The sequence below is a fragment of the Eutrigla gurnardus genome, assembly GCF_963514095.1.
Source record: "Eutrigla gurnardus genome assembly, chromosome: 16".
NCBI classification, from domain to species: Eukaryota; Metazoa; Chordata; class Actinopteri; order Perciformes; family Triglidae; genus Eutrigla; species Eutrigla gurnardus.
Window position 1 is genome coordinate 11,736,723 of NC_139927.1, and position 25,959 is coordinate 11,762,681.

At 44.0% G+C, this 25,959-nt stretch overlaps 1 protein-coding gene across 6 annotated transcripts in view; it reads right to left on the minus strand.

Annotated features, from left to right (window-relative positions):
- Window positions 1-25,959, minus strand: part of gphnb (gephyrin b) — a 74,042-nt gene that overhangs the window by 17,023 nt on the left and 31,060 nt on the right. For 3 of the 6 annotated variants that reach the window (XM_084030146.1, XM_084030149.1, XM_084030144.1), the window contains exons 5-10: window positions 25,259-25,353; window positions 25,105-25,171; window positions 20,098-20,370; window positions 18,478-18,612; window positions 5,720-5,761; window positions 3,582-3,656 (exon numbers count right to left, since the gene is read on the minus strand). In XM_084030146.1, coding sequence (XP_083886272.1) covers window positions 3,582-3,656; window positions 5,720-5,761; window positions 18,478-18,612; window positions 20,098-20,370; window positions 25,105-25,171; window positions 25,259-25,353 — 687 coding nt within the window. The remainder of the gene's footprint in view (window positions 1-3,581; window positions 3,657-5,719; window positions 5,762-18,477; window positions 18,613-20,097; window positions 20,371-25,104; window positions 25,172-25,258; window positions 25,354-25,959) is intronic. The other 3 variants (XM_084030147.1, XM_084030145.1, XM_084030148.1) reach the window with 2 other exon arrangements.

The window sequence follows — 25,959 nt, forward strand, 5'->3', positions numbered from 1 at the left end:
GTGAGATAGAAAGAAAAAGAAAAAAGAGAGAAAAGAAAGCGCATGTGGGCTTTCAGGTGGCATAATGCACCATGCCGCAGCCATACCGGAGGCCCTATGAGCTCCTGGAAAGGATGAACAGCTGAATAAGACTTTCACAAAAAATAAAATTCTGTTTTAGCGGTTTATTTTTGTGATGTTTCCTGGTAGCCGACCTCTTAAACAATAAGACTGGCGATATTCTATTATTTTCTTATAATAAAAGTATTGCCTCACCATCCCTGACATGTTTTTTTTCCCTACCATGAACTGTTTATTCCTTGTCAATCCCACATAAACCATCCTGCTGCTGGAACAGGATGTGTATTAATCCACAGCTGAAAATAGTCCCTGACAAATTTGAATTTGTTGATTATTTACACCTTGTTGATCACATTTTTCAATAACTCTGACAACGTGTTTTAAGAAGAAGTACGTAAATAAACCATTTTTTCCCCTTAGATTTATTTCCAACAAGAAAAAACATTGAATAATGCCAGCCTTATTGTTTTACTTGAAAGTTATATCTAACATGATACTGTAAAAGTAGCACTATTAATAGAAATGTACTGCAACCATTACTTTCAGCCTGCAAACGCTAATTCTAAGCTGTGTATGTTTATGTGTATGATGAGTATATGTGTATGATTATGATATTGATAAAAAAAATATGCAATTGATTCATTTAGCTTAATTATTCTTTCTGATTTAAGATTTCTTTTTTTTTTAATCCATGCTATTTTCTAGACCTCCATGATGGCACCAGCTATATCGTTGCTAGGAGATTTGTGCCACAACTGCACAGCCCTCATATATATGGAGAGAGGGAGAGGTATGATGAAAAAAAAGAGACAGAAAAAAGACAAAGGTGGGGATTAAGGGAGCTAAATACAGCTACAGCAAGACACAGATCAAACTTGCAGACATTGAAAAGCACATATGAAGACTAACGATCGACAGCTAGGACATGTTTTTTTTCGTACGTGTGCCTTGCTTAAAAAAACAGAACTGCAAAAGACATCTATAATAAAAAAAGAAGACACAATTAACGCAGAACAATTACATCAGAATCTCACTGGCTAGCTCGTCTCTTTAAACACACAGACAAACCACAAGAATCACAAACTCCAGTTTTCACATCATATCCTCTACAGTGATGTAGCATTAGTCTCTCTCTCTCCTGCATCTATGGTTAAGGCAGTAAATATGTAGTCACCGTTGACTAAGAAACAGCTAGAAACCTTGATGCGGTGTGGAGTGATGACGCTAAAACTGACACGGGTGGAAAACAAGACCTCGCTGTGGCAAAAAAAAAAAAATAAGCTAAGTAGAAGAAAGATCATACCATCAGAGGGCCATGGGGGGAGACAGTTTGCATATGGAGATGAACACAGTGGAAAAGCTAGGGTGTGTGTTAGGAAGAGAGGAGGTTTTGTGGCGGAATGACTGCAGAAGCAGAATGAGGCACTGTTGGGTGTACAGTAGGGGGGGGGGGGGGGGGGGGGGGGCTGGGGGTGAGGGCAAAAAAAAGCAGACTATCAAACCCTTTCACACTCGTTTCTCATCTAAGATCCACTGAAATCCCCCTGTTAGTGGTGAGACTGACCAATTGAGATAATGAGCTCAAATGAGGGATGCAAATGTTTACACACACACGCACACGCACACACACACACACACAATCTGTGAATCTGTGTGAACGTGTCTGACACCTTCACTCGTCACACTGCAGTATGCTGCATGCAGATTCACACACACACACACACACACACACACACAGAAATAACATTTTTAAAACCTGTGGCCTCCATGCCAGAAACACTAATCACTCTACTTGCCAACCCTGTTGTCGCCACGGAAACAGCCCGACGGGTTGTCATGGAGATCTGCCAGGAAGAGCAATGGGCTGGGGAGCGTGCGGCGGCGGTCGTGTCTACGGACACAGAATAGCGAGCGTGGCCAGGTCAGGGATACAAGCGGCTCCGGGGGGCTGTGAGCCATCCAGGAGGGGAGCGTGTGTGTGTGGGGGGGGGATCGAGGGGGATCGATGGGGCCAATAACCAGCTGGCTGAGGAGACACATCAGGAAATGATGGGATGTAACCGCTGCGGTGCTGAGCTCAGCACAAAACAAAAGGAGCTGTCAAGACATATTATGCAAAAAAAAGGGGGAAGATTTATCCGTCCGCCCTGAGGGGGAGAGGGCTGTGACAGGGAGGCTCGTTTGAAGCAGCTTCCACCGGCTCGCCCCACGGGACGGGGCAAGACAGGCAGAGGGATGGAGCAGAGGACAAAACGGTGGAGTGATGGCGACAGAGTGGTAGAGGGCAGGACATAATGCTACTGTGGAAATCCAAGTCCTCCTCCCTGGAGAGTGGATGCAAGAGCCGGGGGTGGGGGGGTGGGGGGGGGACAACCGATGGAAAGAGAACAACTGACACAGTGGTTGAGGAAGCGTGTTTAAGCGAAGGCCTCTACTCTCTCCACTGATTGCGGAGCACTGTTTGCTTCTCCTGGGCTTCCTGATTGCCGCCCCATGGATCATCTGTTAATCCGGACACACATGCACTCAAATTCAGACCAGATCCATACACAAAGCCACGCTCACACAAACACACACACACACTGCAAAAACAAAAAACACCAGCCACCGATACACAAATGACATCAAATGACTGGATGGGTGATGAATGAGAGAGAATGAGTGCTGGTGGAGATCCTGAGAGAGAGGCAATGGGGAGCGATGTTGCTGACCACTGAAAAGGTGATACGCGGGGCAACTTCTAGCACGACTCTGAGTGGAAACACTGCCCAACTCAACTGCTTATTTACCCTATGGATTTTTCATTGAATCACCTGTTTATCTTCGTTTTTTTTTTCCATCCGCCATATTGCCATGTGTATCACCAACACTAACCCTATCTCTGAGGGAACTGCGCAATACACACCTCCCCCTGTATTCATATGGGGAAGTGTAAAATGTGTGTTTGTGTTTGCAAAAACCAAGACTAAGACCCCATTTACACCCGGTATTAACATGCAATCTGTATATGGAAAATGATATTGAATCGCTCGCCTCTGCATTTAGGACGAGCGTAAATGAGTATTCCTGTTACCTCAACAAAACTGTATTTTTCCTCCATATCTTTATACAGACACAGATCACATACTGCATGTAAATGGGGTCTACTTCTATCACCTTGCTTGGATCTTTGGCACTGTGACATCTTCACTTTGCTGGATTTTTTTTTAAAACTTTTGCTTCTCCTATAACTCCTATACAGCTTAACACAAGCAACCACATATTGTGTGTATTATATTGGTTATTCTTGGACTATCAGCAAAGACATAATAAACTAAAAATAAGACCGGGTTTCACCTGCTCCAGTGCTACATGCTATATTGTCTAAACTGTTAAAGGGATAGTTCGAGTTCCTCCTCAGATGATTCCCTGCCTGCGCACGTGTGTGTGTTGGTGCGTGTCACTAGTGTGGTGAGGTGTGTGGGATGCCAGTGGCCTGCATGCCGGTGGATAAGAGCTCGGTAGAAGGTTAGCGGGTTTACCTGGTCCAAGGTAGAGTACCTTGACTTGAGCGTGATGACCTCATCCAGGTGAGCCCTGAATTCTCTCCGTGAGGCCTGGGGGAAGCCACAGGATAGTCACTCACCTTCATGCCACGCACGCTCTCACACAGGTGCAGGCAACAGACATGCACTCACACAACATGTCAGTTAGTGGCGCTTTTAAAACACAGTCACTCACACAGTACTCATTAGCTACACAAACACACACACACACACACACACACACACACACACACACACACACACACACACACACACACACACACACACACACACACACACACACACACACACACACACCAGAACTAAGCCAGTACTAACCTGACACACACTCGGAAGTGTTCAAATAAAAAGATGTAGCAAACAACTGGAAAACACTAACCACCAACAAAAACCAAAGATGGATGAAGAACAGAACCAGTTCAGTGGATTTGACAACAGCAGAGCACTGCGACTGTGGACGCGTTTCTCTATGAGCGTCTGTTAAACGTGGACCCATCGAGTGCTTGAGCCCTGGCCACACCCAAGGCCTCTGTCTGGGAAACCGTGACCAGCAGGCTGGGAAGAGCTGATGCTTCGAGCTTTTTGCAATTAACTACGTCTAGAAGTTAAATAAATACATGCAATAGCACTGAAAAACAGCCTGACCAATACTAGATTTTTAGGCCTGATATCAATTTTTGAAAGTAAATTAGCTATACAATATATAGGCTGATATGCGTTTTCTGACAAAAATAAGGTAATTATAATTGGGTTATTAAAGGACTGTGACCAAGAGATAGACAGCAGCACATTTTACAGTTCAAAATTAAAATAAATGTCAAAAACAAACAGCAAATAAAGTACATTTAAAACAATAAATATTACTGGACATTCAACAAATATCAATAAAAACCATAAAAGAAACACAAATTCTACAAAAATATATTAAAGCGGTGATTAAAAAAGTGTAACTAAATTTGAATAAAATCCCAATTATGAAGGACTTTATTGAACTACGATACTTATCTGGGCAAGCCATCAGCTTAAACAATAAATTAATTTCTAAATTATCTCAAACATTCAGTATTTAGTAATCCAGTGCTTTAACTATAGCGGTCGTGAAAAACTAAAAAGTGCTAAAAATACTGCCTCTAAAACACATGACGAGTATTGCTGCTACAGTAATGTAATCGGTTGGTCAACCCAGGACAGTAATTACATTACAGTTGAGCATATTTTCTATTTTATTTTCTATCTAAGGGAGACAGATTATCTGAAAAGATATGTGATAGAAATAAGATTAACTGAACACTACCTCCCACCACCGAGATGGACAATATTTTTTTACGTCCGTCTCCAAACTCTTTTCTAGATTTCATTACTGTGCAATTACAGGTAATTAATGGATTCGGCTATCGCATTGGGCACGAGTCAGCACTCTTCCATGCCCTTGCACTGAGGCCACATCTTTATATCTTACAGATCAGAGTCAGCGGGTCCTGACCAGAGTAACAAGCGCAGGAGAGCTGGAAGGGCTTACAGCACATTTACAAGATGCTGTGTGTGTGTGTGTGTGTGTAATTGAGAGAGGCCCTTTTAAAGGAATTGAGGAGCGTACACACTTTTGTTTGTGCAAGCAGTATCGCTTTCATTGAAATACATAATTCAAGCATCTTGCAACTTCAGTTCTGAGGTTACAACACAGTTGAGGAAGATGCCAAGTGATGGAGGTTTGTTTCTTCTGGAGGGTGTGAGAGTGTGGAGACAAGGCGAGGGTTAGATACGGTTACGTGAGTGAAGGCAACACAAACATTTTTACTACGAGACAAAAATTAGAAGGAAAAACAATAACAAGACCACATCCACACACACCAAAACAAAAAAAAACAAAAAAAGACAGAGAGGAGGAACGGAAAGGATTGTGGGCAGCAGAAGAGCAGCAGGCAGGACTGCACACACACACACACACACACACACACACACACACACACACACACACACACACACACACACACACACACTCACACACAGGGAAAGGGCAGGAAGTAAGGAGTGCGATTGCAGAGGGGGGAGGGAGAAGAATCCGATGCCATGATGACGGCTGTAATGATGCATTAGAACACATGCAGGAGTACCTCAGCAATGCTTAGGGTGGATGAACAGGAGGGGAGCCGCGCCTGGTGCCGCGAGAGAGAGAGGAGGGGAGAAGAGAAGAGGGTTAACGGAGCCAAAGCCGGGTTCAGCAGGGGGACAGAGGCACACAGAGACTGACGGAGGAAGCAGACAGCGCCCTCTGTCTTTCAGGAGGACTTCTGCGTGACCGGTCTCTGTGTGACTGTCTCGGGTGGGCCAAGGCAGCAAAGGGCATGACAGGACAGGACAGGACAGGACAGGACAGGACAGGACGAAACAGGTCATGACAGGACAGGACAGGACAGGACAGGACGAAACAGGTCATGACAGGACAGGACTGGACAGGGCAGGACAGGACGAAACAGGTCAGGACAGGACAGGACAAATCAGGACAGGACAGGACGAAACAGGTCGGGACAGGACTGGACAGGGCAGGACAGGACAAATCAGGACAGGACAGGACGAAACAGGTCTGGAAAGGTCAGGACAGGACAGGACGAAACAGGTCAGGTCAGGATGGGACAGGACAGGTCAGGACAGGTCAGGACAGGACAGGACAGGTCAGGACAGGACAGGACAGGTCAGGTCAGTTCAGGACAGGACAGGACAGGTCAGGACAGGACAGGACAGGACAGGACAGGTCAGGACAGGACAGGACAGGACAGGACAAGACAGGTCGGGACAGATCAGGACAGGACAGGACAGGAGAGGACAGGACGAAACAGGTCTGGAAAGGTCAGGACAGGACAGGACGAAACAGGTCAGGTCAGGATGGGACAGGACAGGTCAGGAAAGGTCAGGACAGGACAGGACAGGTCAGGACAGGACAGGACAGGACAGGTCAGGTCAGTTCAGGACAGGACAGGACAGGACAGGTCAGGACAGGACAGGACAGGATAGGTCAGGACAGGACAGGACAGGTCGGGACAGATCAGGACAGGACAGGACAGGACAGGTCAGGTCAGAACAATAGGAGAACAGGTTTCCCAGGAAACATCACATCACTTTGAACAGTGTCAATTCTTCATCTTGTCAAGTAAAACTTAAATGTGTGTTTATATTCACAAGACCTAATATCTAATAATATTCCACGTTTATACCAGCGCATCAAAGCTTTTAGAGTTCTAGAGAATCAGCCGAATGGGAGGAGTTTTTCCCTACTGAGCTCTTTCACAGATGTTTGAATGACTGCTTGCCACGATTCCATCCCATATGTGCCATGTGTAACATGCATACAGGTAAACAATTAAATGTGTGCTTCACATCCCGATTAATGTATCATTTTGTAACAAGCACTTATTTCTGATTCCTTCAGAAGTGGCAACACGTCACATGCCTTCAAATATGCCACTGAATTCATTTTTCAAGTTTTAAAAGTAGTATTTAATACCATGTCAGGTCAAACATTGACTGCAAATTCCTATTTCCCAATGGTTTTGACGGTCCCTGAAATCCAGATCAACTGGAATAAACCAGAAATCACACAGGAAATAAAATGATCCCGGGAAAATGCAATGAAATGTATTCCCATCACCCAAAATCACCTATTACTGCTCCACTGGGGTCAGCCATGATTGGAGCATTTTCATTCATGCTGTGGTAAGGCATTTCGTAGGACAATGGCTCCGCCAAAAGGCACATGAAGACTTTTATTACCTAGACTAATGAGGGTGGAAGGAGATTATGTTTCTGTCTGTTCCTCAGGAATTCCACAGATTTCACTAAATTCGGATGGACATAAAACCAGCTTTCATAGGAGATCTGGAGCTGGGGTTTTGTTTATTAATTAGAACCATTATGCTGTTCGTTTACTGGTGGAAGTCATGCACTACGTCCAAGCCAATGTCATTCATGTGTTTGCATTATTCTGGATATGGACATCCTCCAAATTTCATATTGAAGTATATGTATATATAGATTGACGAGTTTTGTCACATAAACAAAGGAAACCCAAACGTAACACACTCTCAGTCACCTGTTATTACATTACACGTCCTCACATCTAAACCGAATTATATTGAGTTTGATCAGCATAAAACATCTTTTGAATGACACGCTGACCGTGCAGGAAATCTGAGGAGTCGCCGTGTTTTGCTGTCAAATTATACTTGTGTGCTGTCGGCGCTTTAAGCTGATTTGAAGTTTTGTGCTTACGAATAGCAAGTTCCTCGAAAAAAGAAAAAAAACTTGATCGCTCTCTGAATAAATAAAGGAGGGAAAGAATGGTGAAACAACCAGTAACCACGGTGACCAGAAGCATGTGCTGCGCGTTGTACTGTCCAACCCTGATCATCTATTGCTGCTCCTCCTACGGACCTCTTCTCGTCTACGTCAATTAGAAATGAATGACCTATTGAGTGCGTTGGAGACTGAGAGCTAACACAGCTGCTTTGACAGGTCCCCCCCCCCCGCTCAGTACAGCTGGTCAGACTGGTCTCCTCCATTTCTCTTACTGCCTTTCATTTCCTGTCCGTCCATCTGTCTGTCTGCTTGCCTGTCTCACTATTTCAAAGCTCTCTTGTACTCTTTCCATTCTCTCTCGTCGCCCTTGAGGCAAACTCTCCGAGTCAGTGGGCGTGAGTAACTCGAGACAAATATGATATCACACACTGATGCATGTTCATAAGGCAGCATGTATATAAGTACAAGTCTCGCTGATTCAAATACTGTGCTTGTAGGTATCTGCGGTATTTATATTCGTGATAAAAAAATCCCAATTAGTACACACATGAAAAAGCACACTGGACTGAGCCAGAGTGTTCTTGACTTGAAAGCCGAAAGCAACTTGACCCAAATGGTCTCTTGGTGCTACGAGCCAAAATGGGGGTGAATGCTTGTACATTAATCAGAGCCAAAAGAGCACTCTTCTTTCAGGCCCTGGCTACTTTCATCTGGTCTCTGCAACAATACATCACACATATTAAGATACATCCCCCCCCCTCCCATGACCAAGCCATCGTTCTTCGCAGCCAAATTAATATCAAGCTTCCATTCGGCTCTATTGAGAGCTGTAAAGAAAGTTGTCTTGTTAACAGAGAGGATGCGATATGCTTCAGCTTGACATGCATGTTTATATTCCTTCCACCCTCAGGCCACATAAAGATCAGACGAAGCAGATTTTTTCTAAATGGGGAAAGAGTAGTGTGCTACAAAAATCTCCTTGTGAAGTCATTTTGTGTTAGAGTCTTATTTTCCTAACAACAATATCATACTGTTCCAAAGCCAGAACGTTGTTTCATGTATTTTCCTTTTTTTTTTTTAACAGAAAAGTAGACTTTTTGAAATGTGTTTATTTGATTTTTTACTGAGATTTATATGAGAATATTGTTGCCACTATTTATGGTCAATGTGAAGAAAAGACATCTTACAAAGATAAAAGTAAGAAAATCCACAAAGCTCACTAATAAACACGTTATATCTCGACATCTTGATCTAATTCATAAAACTAAAAATGATGCGATGTCGTGTAACAGACATCAGACTCAGCTAATATGTCTCATTAAATGACATGTTCATGAACAAGTTTTAAAGCTGCCAGCAGGTGTATTTTGTTACCTTTGGAGGGGATGTTAGCAGTACACCAAATGCACTTATAAAGCAAATATATCATTCAGAAGTGTCATTGACCTGCCCTAACATCATCTACATCTATTTATGGTGTCTCGTGTAAAACAGCAGTAATTATCAACTTTGTAGCACAAACAGCCACAAAAGGCATTAACGAGCCCGGCGTGGATCTATTCTTCTCCCGCCATGGGAACCTGTGTGCAACTTAGCATCGATAAAGATGCAAAATGCATCGCTCGACCTGACATTAAGCTATCGGGAGAATCTCCACATCAATATCCTGCTGCGTCTCCTCGTCTGCTGCTTTAAAGCCATCATGGATTTTTTTTTTTTTTTTAGAGGTGCTGCTTCCACACTTCGTCCATTTTGCCCTCGTTTCGTTTCCTATTTACAGTAGCTCCCCCGGCTATGCCGCTGATGTTAGTGACCGTAGGGGAGCACATGTTAACACCAGGGAAAAGGGATAACAGCAGTAGGCGTGGGTATCAAGGGGCTTTCTGATTCCTCTCCTGCTAAATGAGGAAGAGGGGACTGTGGACGGAGTTGCTTCTCTTTCTAAGAAGGTGTTCTCTTGATTTAAACACTGACTGAGTCCTGCTTGCTCATCCTGCTTTATTTATCTTTTTATGAACGTGTAACCCCCCCCCCCCCCCCCCCCCCCCTCACTGCAGAAACCACTACGATATCAGCTAACCCCCTCGTCTTCATCAACCTCAGCCCCTCAGCTAGTTGAAGCTGGTCAACAGTCTCATCGCCACATCACTCAGCCTTCCACCCGCTCAACTCAGCCTGACAGCGTAACTCCTTCAGGCGTCACCATCGGCACACACACACATGTACAAAATATGAATGCAAGAGCACACCTTCTATTTACAAAAACACACACACACACTGTACACGGAATGCATCCACCCCCAGCTAATGAAACAGAATCCTTCACTTAGTAAACAGGCGCACAAATTACTTCTGTGCACACACACACACACACACACACACACACACACACACACACACACACACACACACACACACACACACACACACTGTACATGGAATGCATCCACCCCCAGCTAATGAAACAGAATCCTTCACTTAGTAAACAGGCGCACAAATTACTTCTGTGCACACACACACACACACACACACACACACACACACACACACACACACACACACACACACACACACACACACACATTAAAAAAAAACCTGTAAACATTCTCTCAGATATGCAGGAGGAGAGACATTTACTTACCATCTTCTGCCTGGAGTCGGAGCAGAATGAGCTCCCCGGCACATGCACGCAAGGACACGCACACTCACGCACACTTTTACACACTCGCTAAGTGGGAGAGAGAGAGAGGACGGGCGACAGAGAGAGAGAGAGAGAGATAAGAAGGGGAAGGCTGGAGTGAGGAGGATGCATAGGGAAGCCAAAGAGCGGCAAGACAGCCAAAGAGACAATAAGGAGGAGGAGAAAGAGGAGGAGGAGGAGGTATATCGCAGCTCATATGGTGCTGCGCTAAATCATACACGCATGACTGGAGGTCCGTGTGCGTGCACGTGTGGTTACGTGTGTGTGCATTTCCCAGGAGTGTGACCTCCCCCCCACCCTCACCTCCCTCCCGACCATCACTTCTCTTTCTGCCGTCTTCCCTCCTCACTCTGCCTCTCATTCTGTCGTTTTCTCACAGATTTCAGATGACATGAGTCATGGGGGGGGGGGGGAGGGGGGGGAGCACCCAGGCTGAGGCTGATCTGAGGTGAGCCACTGGACAGATGGCAAACAAACAGAGCCATGCAGTACAGGCCAAGCGGGACGAGCGGTCCTCCGTTTCCCGTGTTTGTTTCCTTCATTTTCAATTCCATCCATCCATCCGTCCGACCCCCCCCCCCCCCCCACCTACCTCCCACTCTCTTTCAGTCCCTTGTCCTCTCTAACTCATTAGTTCGTTCACTCCCTCCCACTCTCTGTTCTGTTCTCTCCTTCTCTCTCCCTTCGCCTTTTCTTTCTCACTCACTCCATCATAAATCCCCCACACCTCCAGCAGGCCGGGAGACGAGGAGTCACTTTTTATGAGGCTTACTGCGCCGAAGAAGGACACATTATCTAGTAGTGCTGCTGCTTCGCTGCACACACACACACACACACACACACACACACACACCAACAGCCACACACACACGCGGTCAATACTGTCAGATAAAACCAAACGTGAATAATTTCAGTGGAACACAAAGGCATATAACAAGTCCTATCTATGGTTCCCACAGGAGAATAAACCTGTAAGGAATGACGACACCGGCTGTAAAACAGTGCTGGAGAGTCACACTGCGCCAGGCCTCCATGTCCTCGTCTGAACAGGCCACCAAAGCCATCTAGTCACGCACTCACTCAGGGCAATACACGCACACACAAAGACAAGATGGCAGAGAACGAAAATTCTGTTAATGTTTGCCTTTCTCAGACCCCGCAGCATCAGCAGTCCTTTCTAAAAGACGACCATGTGTGCCTTTACCTGAAGGAAAGAACAACTGTTAAGTGTCTGAGTAGGATTCTTAGTGGTAGGAGCCCCAGGAACAGCCGATGTGCTCCTTGACATAGACTTTCTACGACGTAGAACTCTACCGATGGATGAAAACAATCCTTTCAGAAGATATTCCCTCACTTTCTGTTTTAACGATGGTGGTGCCTCACATGACGCTCCAACCAGATCTGTTCTGATTTGTATCTTGGAGAAGCCAAACAAGCCTAATCTACAGTATATAAATCACAATGCATCAATATGGGATTTTCCAAAAACAAATGGTACTACAGCATAAAATTATGTTCATTGTGGTATTATTTAAACACTAATGGCATTTACTACAATCACATTTGTTTTTTGTTAAAACAGATCTTATACTTCATGATAAATATTGTATATTCTACTTCAAATAGAACAAGGGCAGTTCTGCACTTGACTACCACGGCTCTGAATGATGCTCAAACATCTTTTAAGTGAAAATCAATTAAAAAACACAGATTCAATTATTTCATTTTCCACAAAAACAAACATTTTCCAGCTCTGAGTCAGGCTGCACCTCCAATCATTCACCAGTAGGAGGGCAGGGCAGGAGCCCTATAGCCTCAGAGGTGAAACAAGGGCCAAAAGAAACCCTCACTTTAGTTTGCCAGCAAACTACAATTCAAGTAGAACAACAATAAAACAAATATTGAGAGCGTTTCCACATAAAAAAAAATTACAAAAAATGTGCTGGACTGGCGATTTGTGCAAGTTCCTGGATACGCTCACCCAGACAGAAATAGACACACGCACACACACACACACACACACACACACACACACACACACACACACACACACACACACACACACACCGCACACACACACACACACACACACACACACACACACACACGCACACATGCACATAAACAATCCCCTGCAGAGGTCTTTGACAGTGCAGCTCACGGAGCCATGCACCCAGTGGACATTCGCACAGCCACTGCAGCACAACACACCCAGGGCCGAAGGAACAGGGGGCTTACAACACACACACACACACACACACACACACACCTACATATCATTGATAGTGTTGGACCGTACAGAGTCACGTCTCCTGGATTGTTCTGCGGGGAAGAGAAGCCGCCATACAGGCCGTACATCATTGATCTGTCACAGTACAGATGGCCGACTTTACATCGGAGAGCTGCCTACGCGTACAGCCGAGGTGTAAATCATTCATCTCCCTCTGTCGAGATCGCTTCACCTCGCCAATGATCCTCTGTCACTACTCATTTGCAAGTGATGATTCTGCGATCTGCGTGCAGAATCGGCCTCGAGCCGAAACAGCATGCGCAATTCACACATCACAACGATCACATGACTGCTGCGAGAAATCCTGCAAGGGACAGTTCAGCAACCGTGCTCGTGCTTGTGACCGCAAGGGATGCGATCACACACATAATCTAGTAATTTAGTAATAAGGAATAAGGAAACGGCAGTATTTTATCAAGCAAAACTATAGAAGAACTTTTTGTTTACTGTGGAATTCTGACTGATTTATTGATTGATTTATTGTATTTGTACTATTTTTACAATGTTTTGTAATTTGCTATGGACCGTTTCTGTGTCCTGATTAAAGGATTGATTGATTTATTGCTACACTGCTCCGAATACTTTAACCAGATTGAAAATGCTCTTAATTCCCAGCAGTTTGTATCCCAGTTCTGGCCCTCATGTATAAATGAGCGTGCCTGTTTGCACACGCGTGCATTTTTAACATGCTCTTGTCTCACTTGCGGCGGTGACCAGAATGGCAATACGTCCACGGTGAAGGTCATGAAAGTGGCGTGTGCTGAATTGCACTACTGCGCCGTGATTCATTTCCCACATTCCAGTGACGGATGAGTTGATTTCCATATGCTTTGGCCTTGGCTCCGAAGCCATACATCAAGCCATTCATCAAAAAGAAACGCTACGGAGACCGATGCAGAGTGAGGCAGTGTCCTCTAGGTGCACAGCCAGCGCCTGAAAGAGTTTATGTGAATGCATCACAGGGGGAGCGAGAGCATTGAATACTTTAATCAAAATAAATGTCGATATCAGTCAAGTTGATGGGATGTTTGGAACAGTATACAATACACAGAGTATAAATACTGCTGCACCTGCAGATGCATCAAGGTGAGAGCTCTGATGGAAAAAAACGGGAGAGCAGATGCAGCAGTCGGGCTAGGGAGGCATTATTATTCCACATTAAAAATGAAGTAAAACATCATTTGCATGGTCTATTGTTGACTTATTGTCAACTGGCAAAAAGGAAGGTATTCAACAAGTGCAACTGCTTTCAAAAGGATTTTAATTTTAATTTTGCTATAATCTCGTTTTCGGGGGCGAACAATAGGATGTGTGAATAATCAAACTTATTGTGTCAACTTATTTTTTTTATCAATTTAATATGAACAAAAACATGAGAAGCAACATTTCTCTGTATCGATGTTGGACTATTCATTTAAAGTGCAACCAGAATGTATTATGTTTTGAAAATAATCCTACATCTTACAAATATGCAGCCAGGCAGGAGCATTTTTTGTGGTTTTGTCTCAGCAAACGAGTGCACATCAAACATTTCAACCATCTCTAGTGACACACACACACACACACACACACACACACACACACACACACACACACACACACACACACACACTGTCAACCATCCTCTGAGTCAAAGCTCGATCTCCCATATGCTTCATTAATCCAAACTCACCATTACATAACTGTACTAAATGCTCACAGGAGCGTACAACTACCCTCCCTGTATCTCGTGCATGTGTGTGTCTGAGTGAGTCGCCCGTGTCAGTGTGTGTGTGTGTGTGTGTGCACACAAGTAAGAGACATGGTGACAGAGAAAGAAAATCTGGTTACATGAATGGTTACAGAGCTGCTCAGTTTGTAATCATTTTGTATTTGCTTGCATTTGTCAGGGCTGTCGGCTGTGTGTGTGTGTGTGTGTGTGTGTGTGTGTGTGTGTGTGTGTGTGTGTGTGTTTCTCCCTTGAGGATGATTTTGTGTGTCCAAATGTACTGTAAGTGTGTGTATGTATTCGCAGTTGTTGCTCTGCAGACTGATTGGTTTGGACATCAGTCTCCTGTCACAGGCTACATGCTTTAAAGCACAACCTACGAGAAACTACAGAGCTTTAACACACACACACACACACACACACACACACACACACACACACACACACACACACACACACACACACACACACACAGCCCCGTAACTCGACAAATGCTACTTGATCTCCAGCGCCGCCGCACAACCTGTGTGCGTATTTCCACGTGTTCCCGTCTGGCGTTGCCGTGCTCATTCTTTGCTCGGTGAACCGTGGTGTCGGGCCCCCGCTTGTGTGGAAGACGCCGCCGCCGCCGCATCAGCAGCAGCAGCCCTGGCGTCGACAAGATTAAGACCTATACTCCATACCTTCTACTCTCGCGGCGCTGCCAACAAGAGCGAACACAGAAACGGAACACAGCCCCACAGTGGCACATGAAACGCACCACTGAACAGAGCCATTCCGGCTCCGGCTTCGGGGACGTTGTGTACATACTGTCGGCAGCCCGCTCGCAACGTGGGAATTTCAAAGAACATATGGCAGCTTGTCGCTGGGAAACAGCCTGTGACAGAATCTCAAAAAAGCTAAGAGCTGTACCTAGAATAGCCCCTCGACTCGTCTGTTATCTACCACGCGCAAAGTCCAGACACACACAAATGCTGACTAGTGTGAATGGCGTGTGATTGTGACAGGCCGGCGATGCTCATTGATGGAGGAGGACTTCGGCGGAGAGAACGGTAAGAGTCTGATTTTGCATGTTGGAGGCAAGATCAGGGGGGCTGATGGGAGAGGAATCCCTCACTGCATCAGAGGCGCTCCCCACTGTCCAATTATTTACAGCTACACACTCTATAGCTATGCTGAGGTCAGAAACACCTGCTGTGATCACCACACAGCGTCGAGGGAAAAAAGTGGCAGAGCTTTGGCTCGGGAACGTTGGCCAGGTGGCCGGAAAGCACTCGGAAATTTGGAGAATCAAACCAAAAGCATAGTTTTTATACATCTCTGTCTCGCACAAAATCAAACACAGGTCATTGACCCTGCACTCGCCCCCCACTGCTACTCCATCAAACTGTCCGTTACCATGGCGCCCACACTCATTAACTGCACTCCCTGCATGAAGTATCACTATAACACAATGTTTAATCTAAAAATTATATAAAAAGGTTGAAACAAATGCAAAACAATTCTGCCACTGTTCATGCCTGAGCCAGAGCCACACTCAAAAAGCTTTCTAGTTTGCCATTCATATTTTATTTTGGATTTTTTTTGGGGATGAATCATGAAAAATTCAGGATACTTTTTGGTGGCAAATCAAATCCTGAACTGAAGATCTGGAGAGCAGACAATATTGCTAAGCTATTGCCATTTAAAACTTCAAACTAATATGTTAATTTCGCAATACAAAACAAAACATCAGTAGCTAAGACAAAATAACAGACGGAGGAGTCCAAGATCATGGAATCGAGACTGAGCACCAAAAAGGAACACAATTTTGTCAATGAGATATAATATGTATATAAATGGTCCTCATTTATATAACCCTTTTATCCAAAGCGCTTTACAGTAATGACTGACATTCACCCATTCACACACCGACGGCGGAGTCAACCACGCAGGGCGACAGCCAGCTCGTCAGGAGCAATTAGGGTGAGGTGTCTTGCTCAGGGACACCAGGCACTCAGCTAGGAGGAGCCGGGGATCGAACCGGCAACCTTGCGGTTGCCAGCCAACCCGCTCTACCTCCTGAGCTAAACCCCCTTAAATAATGTCATACGGTAACTCTATTGTAGTTACTAGTACCACCAGGGGAATAATTCCTAAAAAGAATTATACTATAATAAGTTCACTAAAAAATGATTAACCACATTGACATTTTATGTTCAATATTCCTATTTTCAATGCAGTCGTAAACTGTCGACTGCAGCAACAAACTTTTTTTAGAGAGAGAGAGAGAGGAGAGGAGAGGAGAGAGAGAGAGATCTCCTTTGGCTGCTTCCTCTATCTCATGACCCGCCTATGCACCCGCCCTCCTTCCTCCATCAACATCCCATCCCTCTGTTCCCATGGCAACCCCTCATCTATTCCCATAGCACCTGCCTGCTGTCCGGGAGACACATGGAGACGTGACAGTGACAGATGAGGTGAAAGAGTGAGAGAGAGAGAGAGAGAGAGAGAGAGAGAGAGAGAGAGAGAGTTGACGTCATTTCGACGTTTTTGGAAAACCTGCAGGAGAGATCGGTGAAAACATAGAAGGATACTTGGACATTTCATATTGCAATCTGATGCCTCTTGCATCAGGAATTGTGTCACTTGAACAGAAAAAGGAGTTAGCACTCCTCATTATAACCAACTGGCACCATCAGCCCCAAACTGACCTGAGAGCTGTCAACATGTGGCGCATACGGGCGACAAAGCGAGCGCTACAAAGAGGGACATAAGTGAACAAAAATGTTAACGTATCCCATTAAAGCAGGGGGGACAGACAAAGCAGGCTGAGTGTGAAAAAAATTGCAATGTGTTGAATTAAACCTGAGGAGTAATTCTGTAGGCGTAAGCATCCAAGCATTAGAACCACCACCTGCTGTCTCCAGAAACACAAGCACACACTCACACTCCCAAACCAGGGGTTTTACATAGAAAACACAGGGAAACGCACACAGAACAGACACTGTGCCAAGTCGAGACAGTGAGAGAGAACGCCAGTCAACACCGTGCGTGTGTGATGGGTTGGTGAGTGAACAGGTGTTGCAGAAATGTACCACTTGTTTTGTTTTAGATAACCTGAAGTAAAATCCAGACATAAACACGAATGGAAAACACACTTCAAGCACGCAAAATGCAACAAAAAAAAAAACGTATTTAAAAAAAGCAGTATGATCATTCTCAACTCCCCCCCAAAATAACTGAAATTAAATAATGAATTCATTCAATCTGAAATCTTTGTCTTGTGAGTGTAACAGTGAGGCCACAATAAACCATATATGTACACACAAAAGCGCAAATATGTGTGTGTGAGTGTGTGTTTAAGTGTTAGAGTAAGGACTTTTGGAGTAATCGTCCCATTACAACACAATAAAATGCCTACTTGTACCATTTTATGCAGCAATGTTCATTTTTCTCACAGATTTAAAAGAAATTGGGATTTATCTTGTAACCAGGTTGAGCACCACTGCTTTGTTTTTAACCTGTTCTCCTAGAATTTTTAAATTCATTTTTTAAAGGCTGTTTACTCAAAATGTCTGAGCCAGAAATCTTTAGAAGCGCATAAATATGCTGAACATTACAGTTTCATGCAAATCTATAGTCTGATTTTGTTCATATATCATTCATAAAATATTTTATTCCTCAAAACATTTTTGTCCAGTATTTTCTGATTTATGGAATGATAAAAAAAGATTTTTGAACCTGAAAAGAAATTTGAATTTGTCTGGAAATGTGTGCAAATGAGCATATATTTAATTAGATAATGCTGCATAATTAAAAAAAAAAAAAAATTAAAATGAATCAGTTTGAGTTTGTGTAAATGTATGTTACGTGTGTGAGCATGTTGACGTGAACTCACTTTGGGTGTGGGACAGGAAGCGGTCGAGAGGCGGGACGTGGCCTGGGCGCGGGGCGACTCCGAGGGCGTGGTGCTGAGAGAGGCTGTATCCCTGGGCAACACCTGCACGCCCCGCGAGATAATGGAGTCTGGGATCTGAGATCATACACACAGAACGCACCTGTATGTCAACACCCGCACCATAGATCCAGAGAGGCCACAAGATACGCACACTGATATTCAAGACGCTACAAACCTACATACACACAAAAACCAGCAGAGGACAAATATCAGCATCAATGCCTCAGGTTGATGCAGATGAATGAAATATGACAAATAATGAGATATCGGTGGGGGCGGAGTCTTACCAGCAACTTTCTGTGACTGGACAATGAAGTGGGATGTTACCCTGACAACAGAGCCACAAAGCAGGGTCCGGGCTGCAGTCAGGGCAGGATAGGATGATGAGTATATGGTGAGATGGAACTGCACACATGATAGACAGACACACACACACACACACACACACACACACACACACACCTACACACACACCTACACACACACACACACACACGGATGTATGAAGAGACATGCGAAGGTCATGATATATGATATACACAGACGCATGACAAACTCTTTTTCAACTCAAGACGTTTTACTTACTCCTAGATTAAAAACATCACCCCAACCCCGTAACCCTGAACCTAAACCTAACCCTAAACCTAAGCCTGAACCTAAACCTAACCCTAAACCTAAGCCTGAACCTAAACCTAACCCTAAACCTAAGCCTGAACCTAAACGTAACCCTGGTCAAACAAATCCACAATCGTTACCAACATTGGATTCACAGGATATTTGTATCACTGTGATTATTTTATTTAGATATTTAAATATAACAGACAAAAAAATGTATATTCATTTAAAAAAAAAATGTATTTAATTTATGTATACATTTATACATTGCTTGAATTTCCTTTGGGATCAATAAAGTATCTTTCTATCTATTTTTTTTCTTCTTAAGACCATTTTAAGAACGAAGCCATGGAGGTCGCTTTTAAAAAATGTTTCTTGATAAGTGAATGAGAAACATTAGTGTAGAATCTGTGAGGCTGGACTGTCTCATCTGGTGAAGAGGCCATTGAGCTGTTTGACTGTGTACTTCCTGTTGCTGAAAAGGAGTATTATAGATTTTTGAAGGCTGTTGGACCACATTCAAGCCCGGCAGGAAGCACCAGCATTTTATTAAGGAATGGGTTGAAAGAAAAAAAGGCTACCTGTAGCATCTTTAAACATCAACGTGTCATGTTCAGTATAATTGTGTACCTCTGCTATAATAACATGACAGACCTTGAGCCGCCCTTGATCCGCCACAGCATTACAACTTATCTCATTTGAGTCTGATCAAACATCCGGTCTACAGTACAGCAGGGCCTGTTGACCTTTGTGTTCTGTACATCAGCCTTCTGTCAGATAGTAACTTTACCATTAACTTTTGGTGATAATGCATTAATGTTAAAATGCCAAACAGCACCATGACACTTGTATGAATGACATGAATGAACATAGATGTTGGATGGAGCCAGAGATGAGAACCACGACAGCAAACCCTCCCCACTCCTCTCCGCCCCGCCCAGGTACCTTGGCGGCGATGGATGCGGCGGTGATGTGGGAGGAGGAGCTGTCCTCGGTGGACGCCACGCCGCTGTCTTTCTTCTCCTCGTCCTCATCCTCGCACTGCACGCCCTTGTCCTCCGTCTGGCGGCAGGGCGAGCTGTTGGGCGGCGGCGAGAGAGGCGGCGGTGGCGAAGGCAGGTCCTCAAGCTCGTCCGCCGCCTCCTTCACCTTCACCACCGCGTCCCGCAGGAGGTCGATGGCGTGCGGCAGCGCCGGCAGGATGAACTGGAAGCATTCCTGGAAGGGTAGATCAAATGTGGAAATAATGTCGGTTTCAAAGTGAGCAAAATAACGGCCAGTAAAAGAGGGTGTTATTACCCGTCACATGTCACACTCTTCACGCTGTATATTTCCACAGCACTTATTCAGTCAATACAACAAAGATTCCTGTTATAATCACCAGTCAGCATTCTCACTGATGAATTCAAATCTCTTGTCTCTTGCGTTGCCATTTGTTTTCATCGGGGTCGCACTACCGTCAATGAAATTCAACACTTCCTGCAGTTGTTTCACATGAAAACGCTTCTCTATCACACCTGATGATTTCATCAGCTCAGCAGGGATAGTCGGGGGGGAAAAAAGGGAGCGTCACTCACAATAAAAGCTTAACATAAAGAAGATATTTTATGCCTTTTGAGCAGCTGGAGGCCTTTTGATGTGAAACATTGGTGCAAACAGTAGTAAAGTAGAACTGAAGAACCAGAAATAAACCGTGAGTAAAAAAAACATTTTGGTTTGAGAGAAAATAGCAACAGATTGTTGAGTATGACGTATTAAGTGCTGTGGAAATGCAGAATGTATCAAAGCAACAACTAAACATGGAGGACGTGTTGACTTTACATCAACAGGAAAAAAGCAACCGTAGAAAAATCAAATGGAAGGAGAAACACTTCATTAATTAAACTCGAATACAGGGAAAATGAGAAATAAGTGCCTTTTCTCTAATCTACAGTAAGTCTGTTTCAAAATGTCACTATGTGACAAGTGTGACCCGATTTGAGGCAGTAGAATCCCAAGCAGAGATTTCCTCTTCAACCTCAGCGGGTCACAGCGCCTCCTTCTGGCCACATCTCAACTAGTTTGTGCTCTCCCCCTCTCCAGTGTCTCTCTGGGTGTCGGTGTGCCTGTGGGCTCCTCGGCTGTGCTAAATGCTCCATTCTCCTCACTCCCAAGACAAGAGCTAATCTGTGAAATTATTTATCTTCCTGTGTATTTTAAGCATTGAGAGGATGCATTATTAATTTACGGTATCTACGCTGGCTACCAAAACCTGGCTTTCAGGGCAACTGCTCCCCTCTGCGTCCCGCTTAATGTGTGCATATCACAGGCTGGATTAAACATGACGATGTTAACCTTAATTTGACCGAATTTGAAATTCCACAGATTCCACACTGGGATGCGTTCATGCGTGACTGGAATGGCATCCTTCACCACAGTGCATGAAAAGCACAAAAAAGGAGAGCAGAGGGACTCCTCGGACTGGGAGATGAAGTCCTAAAGGATCGGGCAAAAGGAGTGAAGATGGTGTCAAAAGCTTTCATTGCATGCTGGGAATTATTTTTTTGTTTTTTTTGTTTAGGTATGTCAGGAGTGTTTTTTTTGCTCTTATTCTCTGTTTTATCCTGGAGGAGAGTAACTGTCAAGAACACTAAAGAGCAGGATCCCTGGATATATTGCCAGCGGATGTGAAACACAAACGAGAGAGAGAGAGAGAGACAGAGAGAGAGAGAGAGAGAGAGAGAGAGAGAGAGGAAGAGAAGGATGGAGGAAGAGGGGAAGACACCGTTGCTCTGAGAGAGAGTGGTTGCAGGAGATGACGGGAGAGGATGACAGACAGAGACAGTGAGAGAGAGACGGGGAGGATGAGATCTTGAGATGTGAAGAGAGACGGAGTTGGAGAGAGAGAGAGAGAGAGAGAGACAGAGATTTGCACAAAAAAAAGGAAACTGCAGCAAAAAGAGAGAAGCAGACATAAGAAGTGAAGAAGAGTGAGGAGAGAGAGGAAAAAGACGAGAAAGAAATGGCCCCCTCCAGTACAACAGGGAGATACACTTCAGTATCTAGGCCAGTAAAGTTGTCCTGACCTCGAAGCCCTCACATCTGGGCAGCCCAACATCTGGAGGACCGTTTTTATATTAACAATGTGGACCAGCCATTTAGAAGGCCAAAATATATTTATCTCCCCTTTGTCCGCAAAAGAAACTCTTCAGTGAAGCCTTTTCCTGTTTTTCACTATGGTTACCAACGATAGAAGGAGCAATGCAGAATGAGTAGATACATAGATTGTGATGGACAGGGAAGCATACACGTCTTCCACACTTGATGATTAACCTCTTCTAAGCTAGCCATCACTTTGTTTTTAATGGGTCACAAGGAGGCGTGGGACGATGTGGACATTTCGGGTCACGATTGTCCCGGCCCAAATCATTGTGGATATGTTCCTGACAAATGTTGTCAAAAACACATTGATCATATCTCACTGGGTGAATTTGCAATCAGTTCTGTGGTTTTTGCTGTAAGTTAAAAAAAAACAACAACATCGTCTGTCCCAGAAATGTCTTCGCAGTAGGTATAAATGTCTTCCCCACAGGGAAATATCATCACCGCAGGTGGAAGCATCATCACCAAAAGTTGAAATGCGTGGTGATGATGTCACCATCACACGAGGAAGTGCAATACAATTGTGACAGGTGACAAATGCAACCCGGGTAAATGTATCATAAGCACGGGGAAGAAACATCATTGCTGCAGCGAGGAATTCATGTGAAATGCAGCAATATTACAGCTGCAGGTCCAAATGTGACGTGCATGAATAGAAATGTCACGGAAAAGCATTTGAAATATTTTATCAAAGTTAAACGTTATAGACTGCAACACAAAGTTTTTTTTTTGAAGGTTGACATTTTTTGAAATTAGTTTAAATGAGATGATTTCAGATCAGGCTTGAGGTTTCTTTAACAGAAAGTCTGTGTTATGGAGTTGGCGCAGGTTTAAATGCCCTATAGAGTTGCATGATGGGAAATGTGGGATCCGGTATTTGCAGTGCTTGACCCATAACGAAAAGCCAGAACGTCTCTTCCCCTGCTGCTTCAATGTGACCATTCAGTTTTAATCTGTCTCTTGTACGTCCTGAAAGGTAATAAAAGGACGATAAGAAATAGCTGGAGTACCACTTAAAATCGTGTGTTTTCATTTAACCCTGCTGTAATCCTTGGGGTCAATTTGACCCCATTCCATGTTAAACATCTCTAAAAAGAGGGTTGGCATCATTTTTTGGCTTGATATTCAGTGATTTTACCTAATTTAATGGGGGAACATAGAACGTGATATGTTTTTAATGGCCTGTACGCACTTTGGACACATTTAGAAAAAAATGGTTTATTTAATGGGTTATTTGTGTTGTCAACAAAGAAACATGAAGTACCTGAAGCATAAACCAGGGTAACAATTTTGATTATAATTTTGATTATAATCATTTTCTGAAGGTTTATTGCTGGGGTCAAATCGACCCCATGATAACAGATGTTTGAGGGTAACAGGAGGGTAATTTCTTAACACACAAGGATTCCTGTATTCACATGTATTCATGAAAGCAAAAACTCAACTGTTCCATGATGTTTTTTTAGATCTCCTAGATTTAGAAAAATCACCACCGTCATGTATAAGATCTCATCAGAATCCAAACAACCAGCGCATATGTCAAACACATAACTCTGATGGAATTGTTCACCATCACCATCACATGATAAACGTTTTATCTGCGGTGGAAATTAGACCAAAGAGACAAATAAAGCATCGAAAAAGAAGCACAGTCAACACGCCGACCCTTCGCCTGGCTGGCTCAGCCGGACTTCACCGCCGTCTTTATGACATTAGATCATCATCATAAAAGGCTGCGACGGGCGGCTCGTGCCGTTAACTTTAACTGGGGGTTGATGAGGGAGACGCTAATATGGCAGCAGATGGGGGAGAGGTGGCGTAATTGATTAAAAGAAATACTAAAATCGATCAGGAGAAGCGGGCGAGTAACAAGACAGAGACAGATGTGCAGGTCAGCAGGGCGGAGGAGGGGAGGCAGATGGAGGGGGACGCGGAGACAGCAGTTAGTGGTCACACACACACACACATACAGGTTTACATTACCATAAACACACGAGAACACACACATGCAATCAGCATCTCTACCTTTGTAGGGAAAGAAAAGCATCAAAACACATACAAAGGTACCACGAAGCAACAAACACAAAGAATCGATGAGTCATTGAAATGAACGCACACAGACACACTCGATCCATACAACCGATAATGACATGCATGTCCATTAATTTATGCATTTATGCAGACGAGTCTAGAGTGAAGATGACCTTCGCATAAAGGGAAAAGAATTGATTGAACACTGTTAAAATGCACTTAAATAATTACATTTAATTTAAAAATGCAGTAACTAATCATATTAAAAGTGCAAGAAAAGCATTTTTTTTCCTGCTGATTGAGATCATGATTTACCAAATTGTGTTAACTTGTGGTTTTCTTTGCTTTTTAAAGGTTTTCACCTAAATAATGATGCACTTCTAATATCCTTGAAACCTCCAAATAAACAGAAAGGAAAGGAAAGAAAGGATTGTCCATCTTTTGAGTGGAGCCAGCTTCATGTGATTCCCTTTTCAAGTGGGGAAGCTGCACAAAGGGAGAATAACTTGACAGTCACGTCGCTGGCACATTGCTAAACCAATCCCGTCCTTGCAAACAGGCCACAGCTACACCAGTTGCAGCACTAATGACAGAGCAAATTGTCCTAGCTTTTTAAAATATTAGTGGAAACAGGTATTTTGTAACAAGAGGTGCAACTGCAGAGGGATCTGAAATGATCCCAGAACCAAAAAGGAGGGTTTTGTGTCCACTTTCTACACAGAAACCCATCATCCAGCGGAGAAAGGTGATGCTGTTACATCTCCTCGCAGTGTTTCCTACCTGGGAGCCTTTCTTGCTTCCTGGTAAGTTGATGATGAGCGTCTTCCCTCGGATACCGCACACGGGTCTGCAAATGCACAGGGGAAGGTTTCATATGAATACGGAGGGAGAAAGCGATTAACCATGATGTATTCTGGGATGGTGTGCGTCCGACCTGGAGAGCATGCCTAGTGGTGTGACGTTGAGGGATCCCATCAGCATCGCCAGAGACATCCCTGGAGCCTCGCGCTCTATCACCTCCTTAGTGGCCTGGACAGAGCGCAGATACAAGAGGAGGGGCATTAGTGATGTCATGGCGGGACAAAGCCCGCGTCCATCTTAAAAGTTCTTCAAGCGATTTATTCAAATACTCTTTTGTAACTTGAGGTCCAAAATGAAAAAAAAAGGAGAAAAAAAAATCAACTAGGTTCTTAAAATGTGTAATCTGTCAGCTGTAATGACCAAAATAAATATTCTGGTTATCCTCACCCATCACTGCTTACCTTTATGAATTCAAAGTCTTCATTAAATTAAAAAAGAAAGAAGAAAAACAGTTTTTTAAGGACACTGATTCTCCAACTACTGATTTCTGACGCAGAAAGAATGTGAGAGCCGAGGCTGTGATCCAGCGTGATTTTGGAGTGACTACAAAAATAAAGAGAAACAATGGAATGTACATTTATCAGCCGACGCTCCGACGACAACCTGCCGAATGCATGTCTTTACCGAAAACATAGGGACTGCCCTTGAAGTATTGATTTCCAATCCCTCTTGCACAATCCATCTCTCAATAGTCTGAATGCTGGAAAATCCTTATCTGACCTGTCTCCTCCACATCTACATCCCCCATTAGCGACCAAGATTAATTCGCCCTTT